Below are 16,866 nucleotides of genomic sequence, written 5' to 3'. Positions count from 1 at the left end.
GACTTTCGGTTGTTGCATAATATATTATATTGAATCGAGCTTCTGTGGCAGGTGTTCGATAAAAATTCGTACAATTTTTTTTCGCAATTCTTTGGAAGTATATACCTGCCTAGGTATATAATATATTATATTATTATAATATAATATTACCAACCACTTAGCGGTATAGCGAACTGTCGTTAAGTTCGCCCAATCGTAACTTTCGAATATTCCAGTGTATATAGTATTATACACGGTTTAGTTGGATAATAATATAAATTTAATATTATGTCAGAAACAAAACTGATTTTTCTCGACCCAATTTCCGAGCTTTTTGAACTTTTGGTAAAATAAAATAGACGGCTAGACCGACCACATATACATTCGACCATTATATAGGTCATACCTCCAAATTCTAAAAGTTTTTAGTCTAGTTATACATAAAATATATTATATAGTTGGCTTGAATTATCGATAAACCGTGGAAAACAAATTGAAATAACTATTCATAATATAATACTTAGTATATACCCGCCATATGTTTATATTTATCCTAGGTATAGGTCTGCACTAGTATAACCTTATGTACCTAGCATACTGCAGGAGCATTAGCAAAAAGTTAAAAAACACAGTTTAATTCCCACAAAAGCTGTCGTAATGCATTAATGAATAATAATTATATAACAATAGCAACGATGGAACATTTCGTATAATATACCTAGGTATACCCATATATATAATATAATATAGAGTCCGCGGCGGAGGAAGAGAAAAACGGGACTGCGGGATGCGGCGTGTACCTGTGCATATGATAAGATGAGAGAGAGAGAGGTTTACGTGTACGTTTGTGTGCAGAGAGAGAGAGAGAAAGAGTCGAATGAACATGTTTATAATCCCGGTAGTTATTTTTCGCTGTACACTTTTATACTACATTAATCTTACACCACCGCAATTACGCGTGCAGTAGTGTAACCGCAAAAATGTGGTTTACTTTTTTTCCTCTACCGTTAATCATATTTGCATAAAACCATAGTCTGCGTGTACCTACTCTATTAAAGTACATTTAACCGGATAAACGTTTATTTCGTTTTCATTATTATTCGATATTTACGAAATGAAATATTGCGGTATGTAATCTCTTATTCCGTATACCTACACGTTGTAATGTTTTGCTGCTATTTGATAAAAAAAAACACGTTTAACTAGATTGGAATTATTTACGACCAAATTGACTGCATTTTTTCCCTCTGTCTGCAGTGTGTATAGTTTCGATGTAAACCTCTGGAAAATATTATATTTTATAATAGCATTTGTTCCGCAGTGTATTATGTTAAACTTTAAAACGTAGGTATTAATATTATTATTATTATTATCGGATCATAATATACATGCTGTTGGCCATTTGATTTTTTATAAAAAAAAAAATAACGATTTTACAGCACGCAGCAAAAACACTCGACTGTATAGTTAGGTATATATTGCGTGTGCCTATATATACATCCGAAATGCACCCCGTGTAGGTTGTTTGCAATGCAATACGCGGTGTACGACATAATATGTTATATTAAGTACATATATAATATATAGCCGTTACGTTTCCTCGCGAACGAACGACGAGCGTTTACGCGTAAATCAATTTTCCGCTGGAAATTGCGGCCGAACGAATCCGATTGACGCAAAATTTGAATCTCGAACCACTAATATATATAATAATACAATATGATATTATATAATATATATATTTGATATGTGTACGTACAATATCCGGTTAGCGATTCCAATAATATATATATATACACTATTCAACAACTGTATCCGGAAAAGCCAATAACGCGAAGCGTATATCCGACTCTTTATAATATTATATTACTCGCTGTACGTATACTATGTGTATAAAGGCGTTATGTATATAAATAATATATACACACATAATGTATAGGCGCTTGTTTGAATTGAGCGTATGACTGGTGGTGTATATAGGCTATACAAGACAATAATATTAGGTATATCGTATAATATTATAGGTACCTATACTCGACGCGCGGTTATCTACGAATTTATGTTCATCCTAATTCGACGGATAAAATGCATTTGGCGTGGTTTGTGACATATATAAATACGATAGTATAATATAGATGACACCGACGACGACGACGACGACGTTTATTGACGCTCGAGCCGCCCTTACTCTGTCTGTTACGTATATTATTATCACTTATATACACATGTATTATATTATATTAGGCGAGTTTGTGTGTGTGTGTAACATATATTATAGTACCTTAGTGGAAAACCGTGTAGGCGACCGACATTCATCAAACCCGCGGCGGCGCACATCGAAGCCCGTTTACCTGTGCGAAACAACCATCCCTGTACGCGGCTGACAACATCTCTCCGGAGACGTCGCGTATTAGTGGTGTATACTATAATATATAGCAATATATATATATATATATTATATATTTATTATTATGCCTACCTATAGGTTCGATGTCATATTTTCCAATTATCCGTATGAATTTATATCGTATAATACCATAAATATATTTATACACATTTGTACGATGATTATATTATATCATATTATTATCATACATACGTTCGAATATCATCGGACCCGTCGTAAATGATAATATATATTTTATATTTTATAAAGTACGAGCACTCGTACGTCTATCTATTATTGCTGCCGAGGCGGTGATTGAACGACGGTGGCGGAAGGTAATAGTTATATTGTTGTGCGCGGACGGAGTGAAATATTTTTCGATAAACGAAGAATTCGAGGTCACCGTGGTAATTACACATAGACAATATTATATATTATTATTGTTATACCTATTTGATGTATACCTACCTGTAATATGCATGATGCATATATGCTGCGTGTGTACAACAATGTAAAAAAGAGTCTTTATAGACAATATTTTTACTGTCGACTGCAGCTCTATCATTATTATTGTAGTTAGGTACGTCGTTATTTGCCCGCGAGCATCGTTAAGTAATGGTTTTTTTTTTTTTTTTAATCACATTTGTTGGGACGAGTAAACGTGTGTTTACTGTTTTTTGCAATCACGTTAAATGGTGCGTTTTTTCTTACCCCGTATTATACTTTGGGATTAAGCTACCATATTATATACGACGTGTACCTCAGTGGCGTGCACATGTTATATTATATGCTTGCCTATTGCACGTGGAATTGAATAAACGGCGAAACAAAAATAGCATACTCAGCGTGTAACACAGCATACACGTGTGTTCGTATTATATTGTATTATGCGTATTATAGTCGATCCGGATGTCGCGTCGATTCTGCGGGGGCGGTGGCGAGCGATTGAGACGCGTTCCGGTCGATCCGCCACGAGTAATTTGCTTAATAGTTTTGAGGTTTTTTAATCATTGCCCACGGCACTCTGACGGAAAACTTTTTTTCCGCTCCCGCCGCGCCGGCTTCACCGTAGTTCCATCGCCGTCATTGCGTAAAACATAAAATGTATGTACTAATAACACAATAGACCAGCCGGGTACGCACAATATTATATACGCGTGAACACGTACAGTTGTGGCGGTGGTTGAATCCGTGGGTGGTACGGGCGGGCAACGGAAGGGAATAGGGATACGACATAGTAGGGTATACAATGTGGGTGTGTGGGTGCGTGTGAGTGTGTGTTTGCCTTATATATGTGTGTATAATGGCGGCGTAATGGCTGACGGTTGACGGCTTGTGAGTCTCACACACACACACGCATGCACGCGTGCTCTTCGCCTCTATGGTCGCCGCCGCCTAGTGAAATCTGACACTGACAGTGATTCATATTGTTGTCCCCTCACTCAGTGCAACCCATACCCGCCGCACCCGCACCCCCTTCGCGAAAAGTCCCCCCCGCCCACCACTTCCGCGCGATCATACATCATGCACCGCGGGGCTGACTCGCTGGTACACATAATATATTATATATATATTTTATACATGTGTTTGTGTGTGTACGGGGCGCTCCGTCATCATATTTAATCAGCTTTTGTGCTTGGTTGGCCTCTTTTTGTCGTGTTTATATGTGTCTGTGTGTGCGTATGCTTCCTCCACCCCGATCTACCTGTACTGTTGAAGGAAAAGTTATTTTCCAGCCGATCCCACCACCCACCCCTGCAGCCACTATCCACCCTGCAGCGATCTAACGTTGTATCGAGTCCTCTCGGTGCTCGTGAAAAGTTTAAAAAGAACGTTTGCGTATTGATGTTCAGCACACGGGGAATGGTGAAATTATAGTTTATTTCCTCGTTCCTCCAAAGAAGCATTTTTCGTCCTGCAAATATTATTTTTCTTGAATTTTTATTCATTTTTTTCAAACAAAAAACTGACGACTTTTTCTTTTACATCGCACAAGCAACAACAATCACAGCGAAAAAAAATTTTAAAGTGAACAACGAGATTTATTTTTTTATTGTTTATTAGAGATCAAACAAGTACACTACCACATAACTTGGTTATTATTATAAAATAAAATATATCATTTTTATACAAAAAAAAAAGAACAAAATATTGTTTTTAAAGTCATCTTATGAACAACTATTTTTGAAGTACCCAAGTCCAAGTGTACATAAAGTATAAATACCATAGTAATAATAATAATAATAATAATAATACTGTTCACTTCATTTACTCGTAAGTTTCAGTATTTTACCTTTTCTTATAAACAACGTGTTCAATAAGCTCAAACATGAATTATTTATATTTGGAGCTAAGTTAGTGTAATATAATTGCCTGCATAATTGCAACCATAATATAACGAAACAGACGATAACATTATTATTATACTCGAGCGTTATTGAAAACGGCCTCCCCCGGCGAAACAACCGCATCGATTTGAATTTAATCGCGTTTGTGTGACGGCAATACAATTACGTGTGGCCAACGCGTATTGTAATATATTTATATAGCTGGTAGGCACCTATATTCAAAACAAATAAACGCACATTTACGGTGCGCAACGCGTATAATATAGGCGAGCGGTCGATGGTCATCTGAATAACAATCGCGATTGTCTTGCGTTTTATAATATTTTCGTCGAGACCGGATACGCATATTATATTATATTATATTATATTATTATACTCTTTGGTACCTATAACTATATAATATGTATACCGCGGTGCGGGTAACCGCAGTGGCACACTTGCAATAATATATATATAATATTATACCTACATTATAGGTACCAATAATAATAGTGTCGTATATTTGAATGCGCAAAGACATCCAGCGATTTTCGCCGCGCGATCGTTGAACCCGAACGGGGAAGACACGCCGAACGTGGACAATACGCGAGCGGCGCCTGTTTGTCGCGTTCGAAAGTTTCTTTTTTTTTTTTGCTCGTCTGCTGCAGCAGTTGTTGTCCCGCGGCCGGCGCCCTCTTTTGTTTTTCGCGGTAGGTGTAGGTAACGCGCTCGAGCTCGTCGTATAATGGCGCAAGTATTAAGTACGCGAAATACTTTTTTTTAAGAGACGACGAACTTTAGGTTCGCGATGTTCTTTTGTGGAACGCGGTAAAAAGTGCTGCGACCCCGAGACAAAAGACCGTATTATACCATTATGGTTTTGTACCTATATATATACATAATATACCGAATGCATTATAAATATATACCTGTGTGGGGCGCGAAAGGTACACAGAACGTTTTGCTGTAGACCATGTGCGGTGTTGAAGGGGTGGGACCGGAGGGGTAGGTTTTAGTTGTACCGGGGTGTAAAGAAAAGCTGTGAATCATTGCGAAAACTATCGACTGGGGTGGCTGGTGCGTTTATTGTCAGAACCACTGGCACGGATGAATAGCTGGCTCGTTTTCTGCAAACTTTGAGTAATTTTTTCGGATTTTTCTCACGGTAGAACACAATTATATTATATTATACAGTAATTACAGTATACACGATTGATATTGTGTTATACGTTGCGGGTCGCTTCTCAAATGAAAAACACGACTGCGCTTTACGATTGCAAGCAATATAAGCCTATACCTGCGTGTGTCTATCGATTCGTCACCCCCCACACACGACGACGTGCGTCATATAATATATTGCGTATAATGAACGACTGCACTGAGGAACCTCCTCGTGCGAATCATTTCGATTGCTAACGAGCAATATAATAATAATAATAATAATAATAATAATAATAATATTAATATTATTATTATGTTATTATACTGGCGCGTATAACTCATTAACGAAATGCATCGGTTGCACTACGCGTTATAATGACGCACACGCGTAAAAAGTTCTCGAAACGCTCACGCACTGCACAGAGTACCCGTATTATAATAGGTTATATTGTACATATTATAGTGTTGATACGGCGTCAAAAGTGGGTACATACGCGTGAATTGACGACAAGTACATTTATATATATTATTATACACGAGTAGGTACGTATATGTAGTATACATTTTCCTCGCTCTCTTTTCGTACACATACAGTATACACGCACGCACTCCGTCGCCTTTCTCCATTTCAATATTAATAATAGTAATATATAATGGGTGCGTTTATTTATTTATTTTTTCGAACCGGGGAAATATTTCTCGATCGTTGCACACGAGTAGGACACATTATTTTATACGATAGACCTACCTACTGCATCAGCGGCGTGTATCATGAGATACAGAGGTACACCTATACCGCCCCTTGCAACCCATATACGCTGTGTGTATGCAACGCGACCTGCTGTAGTGCATCGTGTATAATATATATATATATACATAGTGCACGTGGCGCGGGGTCACTATATAGCCGCCAACGATTGAAAGCTCTCCTCTCTAATTGTTTCTACGCGAAAACGAAAACAAAAGTCTGACGACCCTCGCTTTCACCACTGTCCCGGAAACCCGGCTATATATACGTCAGTGTACTATAATATATATTTACTGTACATATATATAGCGTAATATACAACTGTATAACTATATATAAGATAGGTACCCATACAAAGTTATAATATATATATGTGGTGCCAAAGCCCTCGGCAATGACGATGTTCTGCAGCGTATAATGAACGTATATACACACATGCATTTGAGTAGGACCATGGTACTGCAGAGACCGCCCGGCAACCCTTCGTTTTCACACTTAATCAACGCCAGTTTTTCCTAGGGGCTTTTTTTCGTTCCGTCTCCCCATTCCTTACCACCCCCCTACGTCGGACCCCCATAACCGCCTCTTCCGTCCCTCACACACTAAATAATGGCCGCCATTCCGTCCCCGTGGACTTCGCGACCATATAGGTGCCTATGTGTACACCACCTCCTCTAAGTGTGTAATAATGTATTATATAATGCGCAGCGACTGCCCTGCACGCCGTCGACCCCCTGTATCGTCAGGCTGTTGTCGACGTAACACTTGACGCCAAGCGTTCCTCCATGCCATACGCGTTCTATATTATATATAGATACAATACGACGTGGCGAATATTATAATAAACTAAATCTTGGAGTACGATCGCTGAACCACGCGAAGGGCGGTAACCGGTCACGACCGCCCATATCTCGACAGCCGAAGCCGCCATAATCATAGCATCGGACCGTGGTCAGAGGAGCACCTTTCCGCACTCCATCTACCCCACTTCTGTAAATATATAGCGGAAAAACAACCGCTACGAGTTTTTGTTTTTTATATCCCCTAGACCGAAGGGGACATTCGATACGTACTGCGAGTTTCACAGGTTTCCCCCATCGTGTCCTCCACCTCCGGCAACCACATTCATAATATATTAAAGTATTATATATACCTATATGTATTCATACGGCGAGCACGAACGACGACTGCCTCCTATAAAGGATATATTATAATAGATAATAATAATAATAATATCGTTTTTTATAAGCGTCAGCCACCTTTACGCTTTGTGCCCATGAACCTTATATGGTTCTGGTATCCCCTAGACGGTACCCGCCCCAATTATCGTTCAAACATAGGTACATATTGTGTATTATTTATCATTACCTATTTTTATGTATTCCGTGAAACCGACATTATGTTTTCACAGATGTACCTCCGTTTAGAAATTAGGGTTTATGTCGTTTCAGGGCTTTGTCCTTTCGTGAATAATATTTATCGTTCCGGGGGAAAGAAAAGATCCACCTTGCTTGCAGGATTCGCGTACCAGCAGGGCTACACTAAAACTACTATTCTAGGGCGTTATTTTATTATTTCATTCGCTTTTGAGATAAAAAATACTGCTTTGAAAACATATATTATTATATACATAATACATTATACACGTTGCGCTTGTTTCTCGGAAAGCTATATATTTGCATATGCATGTGAAAGCGTCCGCCTAAAGTACGAACTCCTCTTTTAGTTACGATCATCGTTTTCACCGTTTTTGACTAAACTCGAACGTTTATCGAGCGATGACGACGCAGGTATTTATCCGTATAATATATTTTATTCAAGTGTCACGACGACTGGTATGCATTATTAATCGCAACCCGAAATAACGCAATTCAAATTTTCCAATAGCATATTATATTAAACGTATCACGGTTTAAGAATATGGCTAATATACGACAAAGTTGAAAACGCTGACGGTGCACATGCAATACGTAGACCGAAACGACGACAATGTAATAGTTTATTTGAAAAAAAAAACAATTTCAAAACGTGATTCGAACACGCACGTAAAACGAAAATAACATATTATGCGTACATACATTAATAATATACCTATAAGGTATATAATAATATGACAATTGTGTGCATATATAATATATATCCAGCGGGATTGTTTCTCGGGACGAGTAATTTAGCGTTCGTCATTATTAAAATTATGTTTGTTTAACTTGGCTGATGCATCATTTGATCGGAAATACACGGTAAACTGCAAATGTACAAACTATGTTATATAATATTTTCTGATCAATGTAATCGTGTCAAAGGCAAATGGTATGGAGAAAAACGATATATACACGTCGCATCGTCGTACTATATATACCTATCTATACTATATATTCACCCACTTGACCTTATGATTTCATAACATCGCATTATCGAATCGCTATTATATTTTATTATTCGTAACGAGCAAGTGTTTTCCAGGCACCGATTATGTATACACCGATCTAAAAGCGCACAAACGTCCATCCGTGTCGCGGTAACACTCCCTATTTATAACGTACGTCAGACGGCAATCGCTGTGATTGTAGCCGTTTATCACTTTTCCCGTTGAAGCTATAATAGTATGTCCGTTGTCGTGATCTTAAATCATCATAATATTTTTTTTTCACCCCCAATGTCAAACACGGCTGTGCACCGTACCATAACGCCCGTAACGCACTCGCACACATACCAACAATGCACTCGGTCTATATAGCTATATAGTTATGCTGTAATATGTATAAAAACAAAATCAAAAATCTGAAGAAGGAAAAAATATGTATTCCGCGCCGGCAAATCGATTCGTTATGACCGCCGCCGCCGCCGCCGTTGTCCGAGCTGTCCAAACGCGTCTCTCGCGTAATAATATTATATTATAATATTATACAAGTCCGGCGTGCCCTGACAATGACGATGACCAGACACATTCTTCGATCGCGCTTACCATATACAGACGGGCACCCATCATGACGCATATGAGTACTATATATTCGGTCGGTGGTCGCGTTGCACTTATAGGCACGAGATACATATGAGTGTAATAAATATGGTTGGCTGTGCACTTATCGACGAAAACGGGGGTCGGCAAACGGTCGTTTAATAATAATAACAGCAATAAACATTTATGTCTTTTTTACGTTCTTCCGCGTATAATGCACGCTTACTGCAGCGACCACCGTGCGTACACGATCGTCGCGCCGTTGTTATATTATAAAGTTAAGGACCGGCAAGAAAGTTTATGGTATCTTCCGCGGGGCTATACAGACAAATCATAAAATAATCGTCGTGAGGAATGTATAGAAAATATCTCCACCATCATATTGATAATAGTACCTATATGATTATAACTGTCGTGATATCGTCTGCTTCGGCCATAGAATATAATAATATTCTCTACAGGAAAATGAGTACAAAATAATGGTGCTACTAGCGGTTCCGATCGCGCGTCGGCTGACACAGCGGAAACCGTAAAAGTATAATATAATAATATAGAACAATAATAATTAATGTAATATTATTGTATATACATCACGCCCGAACCGGATGAGTATGGTGTGTATGCGATGTCATCGCCGCCGGAAGTGACGGAGATAGTCAAAAGCTCGGCTGGAGTCGTTGCGCTATTAGTCCGTCGCGTGATATTATGGTATTGTAGAACTAGAAATCTCTACCAACAATAATGACAATAATAATAATAATATGTGAAAACCCGCGTTACAGTGTAATATTAATATCATACAATATAGTTACTATATAGTACCAACACAAACGGCAACACCGGTGGAGACAGGATGGGTCGTCGCAATGTGCCCGAAACACCCCTTTGAGTCATCTCTGCGTTCAGTCGTCGACAGATACATATAATGTTATATTATATTGTACACATAGTGTAATATTATTAATTAACAATTACGAGTGCAGAGTATAATGCAGGATTTACAATCCTTGTATATACAGAGTATATTGTTATATATTTAGGTACATATATGCAGTAATCTGCCGCCGTGTATCGACGTTTCGCGTAAATAATATAACAGGCACTGCAGTATAATATGTTTGATATTATATATATTATATTGTGCATATAACAACAATGGTCTATGTGGAACGAGTGCTCTACATATATGTATATCCGCTTTCTAACCTGATGCACACTATTTTGTCTCGGCGCGTACGATCGTAGGTATTGTGTATATTTCAGTACCTATAGTACTACACAATATATTATACACCATATTATATAGTGTCATATATTGTATGATATGCGAGCTGAATAGAGAAATTGTGGAATTTTGCTAGGTATTCCGTATGGTATATACTCCTCTCCGCTCATCTAAACTTAAATAATTGTATATGGAAGTACCTAATAACACATTAATAATACACAATATTTGAAATTTGAAAAAAAAAATGTTGGTTTGTAATGAGTAATAAAAGTTTAAACTGTGTAAAAAAAAAATATTTATATATTTTGTTATAGTAACTGTATAATGCAGAACTATATATGCGCGAACTGTTGGATAATTAAAATCGTAACTAACCGCTTAAACGATATTGTTTCAGATTCCGGATAGACAACACGGACCACATAATCGACGTGAACAAAGGAAACCAGCCTTTCGAATACGACCAAGTGAACATTGTGTGTCCCGTGTACGCACCGGGCACGCACGAGTCGGATGCCGAAAAGTATATCATTTACAACGTGAGTACCTATTTATATATATATTATCATTTATACTTCCATATAATACCTCTTCCTAGACAATACATTATATACTACAATCGTCGTTCTACTAATGCGTTCGATATAAAATAATACAATACCTAGATCTGCCCATCCCGTTTTCACCGCGGAAGTGGCGTGACAGTATGTACCTTTTTATTTTATCCCGCGTGCAGTACGTTTCCCAATCCCAGAAATTATTACGTTTTATCCGACTTGGGTGGGTTATATATATTAGGTAATAATATGTAGTAAGATGCACATATCAAAACTCGGCAGGTTGGAGATTTTTCAAATTACTTCGTACGCATAGTATACATGAGCATTATACGAGAGGGCGTCGTATAATCGCACTATAGAGTCGAGAAAGTTTTACCCCGGTCATACCACGGATACGCACCGTTTCGTAGTACATTGTAGTTGTGGTAATAGCACGCCTGTATAATATATGATATTATACCTACCAATCTTATATTATACTCTATTATTATTTATATATTTCCACTGCAGCGGCGGACAATAGGACAATTGTCTGCGGCCGCCAAGACGACCTTTAACTCGGTCGATTTCAACGACTCTTATTAACGTGGCATGTGATGGTAGTGGAAGGTTTAGGGCGATAGGGGTGGTGGTGTGATTTGGTACAGGGGGTGCTGCAGGTGGTAGTGGTCGAGAGATAGGACAGTGAGGCGCTGCTGGCGCGTCAGCCGAGTGGTAAATTTGGCATTAATAGCAGCGGCGTTCATCGCCGCCGAGGCGCATATAACTTTTCGGCCTTTTCAAACTCCCGACTAATTGACGGCGGCCACCGACTTTATTGTTGTAGCACAATGCTGCCGCTATATACCACGGCCGATTTACAAGTTTTTGTTTGCCAGCGTCGGCGGAGAATTTCAGCACTGATGAGCTATAGTCTCTCTCTCTCTCTCTCTCTCTCACTCCGTCTCTATTCCTCTTACTCTATCAAAAACACCATTGCAATATATATATATACGACCCATATAATATAATTTTATTCGGTACACTTGAAAAAGCTGCATCGTCCAACAAAACACTGGAGTACAATGGTGGAAGCGCCTCTACGAAATTCGTTTCAAAACCAGAAATCGTAGTCGGTAAATGAGATTTAAACTCGTTTGCCAAAAAAAAAAAAAAAAAAATCCGTACAAAAACAAGAAAACCTTCTACACACCTATTTAATACCTACCTATATGTTATCTAATAAAACGTTTTTCCGTCAAATGTATTGTTATATCAATCTTCTAAAACGCATCTCACATTATACTGCAGCATAATATGTATAATTCTAAAACGGCTCCATTTTTCGTTTCCAGGTGTCCAAGGAGGAATACGATATGTGCCGAATCACTAATCCCAATCCGAGGATCATAGCGTACTGCGACAAGCCGTACAAACTTATGTACGTCACCATAACGTTCCGGTCGTTCACGCCTCAGCCCGGTGGACTCGAATTTCAGCCGGGACAAGACTACTATTTCATTTGTGAGTATATATAACCTGCTATAATATATTATAATATGCGCATCCGTCTAATAAAATATCCACGTTTAGATACGCCGTAAACGTACAATGCATATAATACGCAAACCGACTAAAACGATATATATATATATATACGCATTGTTATTCTTAAAAGCTTTAACTCGTCGTAAAAAAATGAGATCCAGGGATGATGGCGATAAACTCGTCGACGCGTAATGACGCCGCAAAGGGGGCTGGTGCCATGGTTTTATTACCAGCCGACAGAATATCATAACAATATATTATATGGCGAATCAATATATGACAGCCGTTTTCGAATTCCGCTCTGCGAGATGAACGCCACCGCTCATCGTCCAGTTCTTAGGGCGTGTTGTTTTTTTAAAAAAATTGTATTATAACACAGCGAGAGTGAAGTTTTGCACGTTCCGATCATACCTGAATTCATCGAGAAACGACTCGGTATCGAACTTCTTCTGAAAAAACATGTTCATTAACTTCAGCGTACCTTCCATAAGTACTATAATAATATTATATCATAATAAATGAAATTTCTGATATGGCCGAAACATTGTTCAAAGTCAAAACTCGTCAGCGTGATATTTTTCTTTCATAACGTTTTTCATTAAATTTGTGTGTAAATGTATACAATTTTGGTTCACTCACTATACTAATATTATACCAATTGACACCAAAATTTTACCGTAGCAGTACCAGCTATAGATGATTTTAATACGACCACTAAAACAAATTTATAACAAAAATGTATAACAAATTTATATATTGTAGTATAGAATGTGACCCTCAAATTTATTACCTGTATATAGAACAATCTCGTTTGCATTACGATAACTGCAATTTTTCGTACTTTGAAAATATACGAAATAGTTATAATATAAAGGTTCACTTTAAAATTTAAAATAAATAAATTATAAATTATAAAAACGTTCGTTATTTTATGGTATAAATTCGATAAAAGTATTGTTACTACTATGCAAGTGGATGAATAAATCGCACCGTTTACATCGTTGAAATTTAGTATTATTATAATAAAAAATTCGTACGTATTTTCTTCCAGCCACTTCGTCTAAGGATGACATCCACCGCAGAATTGGCGGACGCTGCTCCACAAACAACATGAAAGTCGTGTTCAAGGTGTGCTGCAGACCAGAAGACCAACAGAACAACCAGAGTGAGTACCCTGCAAATATCTACCCAATAGTATTATATACCGACTCGCACAAGCCTCGTTGTTTTATTATAAAATCGCGCAGGCTTGTTGAAATCCGTCTATGTACCTAACGACTTATATAGTTCACGCAACCGACGGTGATATTATATAATTATATTATTATTTATTACTGCAGACCCGATAGTTATAGTTATTTTAATATATCTTGCCATTCCAGCTGCTCGTTTAGTCGTACTTGCATTATATATATTATATAGATACATTATTGTAATTTTTATACTATGTAAAATTTACGATGAACATTCGTTTTTTGCAGACTTAGCTCCTCGACCAACGCAGAACGCCGGAAACCCTCAGCGGCTACCATTCCCGGGCAGCACGCACGGATATCCGGCCCGACCGCCGTCAGTGTATGCGTCGTCCACACAACAGCCATCGTTGGCCGGCAAGCAACCTCCGTTCGGCGCCACCGGACCGTCCGTGAACAACAACAAGCCGTCACACAAAAAATCATGTAAGTAGATTTTGATTATGACATACATCCCTTTAAGACAGGACGTGTCGCGGACTCGGGACGAAAGAGGGTTCTGTCACGATATTGTTTGAGATATTTCAGTCGAGAATGACGTGAGGGCCGAGGGGGGATTCGTTCCGACCGGAAATGTGTGCGTGTTTAGATTAATTGTAATTAGAAAAAACCCCATTTTTTCGTACGAGTCCGCAATCACACCTTTCAAAATATTTTTTTTGCGATGTCTCGCAAAACGTATCCTAAAAAAATTTTTCAAAAATTTTACCATCGCGTTTTTGCACGTTTGCCCGCAGCCGAATACGACAAGCATCCCAACGAAGTGGTCAAGAACGAAGAGCTCACGTACAACGGTGCCGGTGCGATTGCCGCCAGCATGTCTGCGAAGGTATTGGCAATTCTAGTCCTCGTGGCCATCGCCGCAGTCGATCGGTTGATTTTATATCGATAGGCTGTCAACCAGAGTATAGCCGGAGTTTCGCCGGATCCCCTACCCCCTCATCAACCCTCCCCGGCAAACGTATATAATAATATTATGTGACATATTATTACATTATTGACGACACACTGTGTATATACCTACCTAAATGGTGTTTTTATTTTACTATATATATAATAATATAATTATTATTATTATTAAACTCTTGTAAATATATATAAAATATACATGTATATTGTATATGTATAATACATATATATAATATTATAAACAAACATCTCCGATAATAACGATAATGATAATCCTCCCCTCCCCTGAGTAATTATTATTATTATAATTATTATCAATATTATTATTATCTATTATTATTATTATTATATTATTATTATTATTATATATATTATTATTATTATTATTATTATTATTATGATCATTATTACTATTATTATTTGTACATAACAATTATATACGCATGTATAACGTAGGAAAACGAGTATATATATAATATATTATATATACACGATAATTTTATTCAGACGAATAATCGAGAACAATGTTTAATTTTTTTTTTACCGAACCGTATCACTTTAGACAGATCGAAAAATCTCCGGACCTCGAGATTTTTTTTCGAAAACCCTCTTAACGTATTATTAGTGTTATTATTATTATTATTATTATTATTAATTGTATAGTTTGCCATAACATAATAATATAACAAAACGCGTGTATATGGTGTCAGCGGCGGTATTGCTATATTATTATATTGTGCACAGTACATTTTGAAAAATTGTATCATAATATGACGCGGTCTTCTCTCGCCATCTCGAATACGGCCAAGTGCCATTTTGCCGGTTTCACAATATTGTTTGCAATATTTTAAACATCCATCGTGTTAGGTATCGCCGCCGTCGCCATTCCATATAATTTATTTAATATTATTATATCGTATACCTACGATCGATATAATAATCAATTAATACACTCTCTTCATTATGTAATATAATTATTATAATATGTTTTATAGAAAACTAAACATGTGAAATTATTAGGGTACCTATAAATATAAATGTGTGTGTGTGTGCGCGTATGCCTGCGTGCGTGTTTAATATTATATTCTCGTTCTAATTGGCTATGTATTTGTAATTTAATTTCTGTGATCGTTAATTTTTAAAACATTATAATATTATTATTATAATAGACACTTTGACCATAATCGTAAATCTATATAAATTTAGTTTCTTTTATAATATTATATTATATACCTACGACGAGAAAAAGTATAATATATACGTATACATCCATGCCTATTTATCTTTGGGTGCGAGAAATTTCACACATGCACACACACGATATACTTATATAACATGTTTTATTCTTTCCATCCGTTATCTAATTTATTTTTATTTTTTGTCATCACTTCATAGTATTATAATAATGTATATGTATTTTTTTTAACGTTTCTATTACGTTTGTGTGAAAATAGTTTTATATATAAATATAAATAAATATATAATAATATTATGGAAAAATATTATTTTGTAAAATCGTATATTGTGTACATATATATTATAATAATGATATTAACTATACATAATAATATATTATATAACGTGTATTTCATGTCACTGTATTAGGTACACGCGCATTCAATAAAATAGTTTGTACTATATTATTATCATAATATTACCTATGTAACACGTATTAATATGTTATTACGATTTAAGGACAATATTGTACTCGAACGAAATTCGTAATATATATATGTATAAAACTGTACTTAGCTGCCCCTCTCACTCCCGTAATAATAATAATAATATTATTGTAATAGCCGGTATATCCGCGACTAAGGCCCCGCCGC

At 37.0% G+C, this 16,866-nt stretch overlaps 1 protein-coding gene across 1 annotated transcript in view; it reads left to right on the top strand.

The window, feature by feature from the left end:
- The window catches only part of LOC100161694 (ephrin-B1), a 239,267-nt gene extending 224,085 nt beyond the window's left edge, over positions 1 to 15,182 (top strand). Inside the window, exons 2-6 of the mRNA XM_001942857.5 lie at positions 11,186 to 11,327; positions 12,683 to 12,851; positions 13,927 to 14,040; positions 14,357 to 14,554; positions 14,866 to 15,182. Coding sequence (XP_001942892.2) covers positions 11,186 to 11,327; positions 12,683 to 12,851; positions 13,927 to 14,040; positions 14,357 to 14,554; positions 14,866 to 15,020 — 778 coding nt within the window. The 3' untranslated portion in view covers positions 15,021 to 15,182. The remainder of the gene's footprint in view (positions 1 to 11,185; positions 11,328 to 12,682; positions 12,852 to 13,926; positions 14,041 to 14,356; positions 14,555 to 14,865) is intronic.
- The last annotated feature ends 1,684 nt before the right edge of the window (positions 15,183 to 16,866 follow it).

The sequence above is a fragment of the Acyrthosiphon pisum genome, chromosome X (assembly GCF_005508785.2).
Source record: "Acyrthosiphon pisum isolate AL4f chromosome X, pea_aphid_22Mar2018_4r6ur, whole genome shotgun sequence".
Classification (NCBI taxonomy): domain Eukaryota; kingdom Metazoa; phylum Arthropoda; class Insecta; order Hemiptera; family Aphididae; genus Acyrthosiphon; species Acyrthosiphon pisum.
The sequence above is the reverse complement of the archived record's forward strand: the minus strand, read 5'-3'. Positions and strand labels throughout refer to the sequence as shown.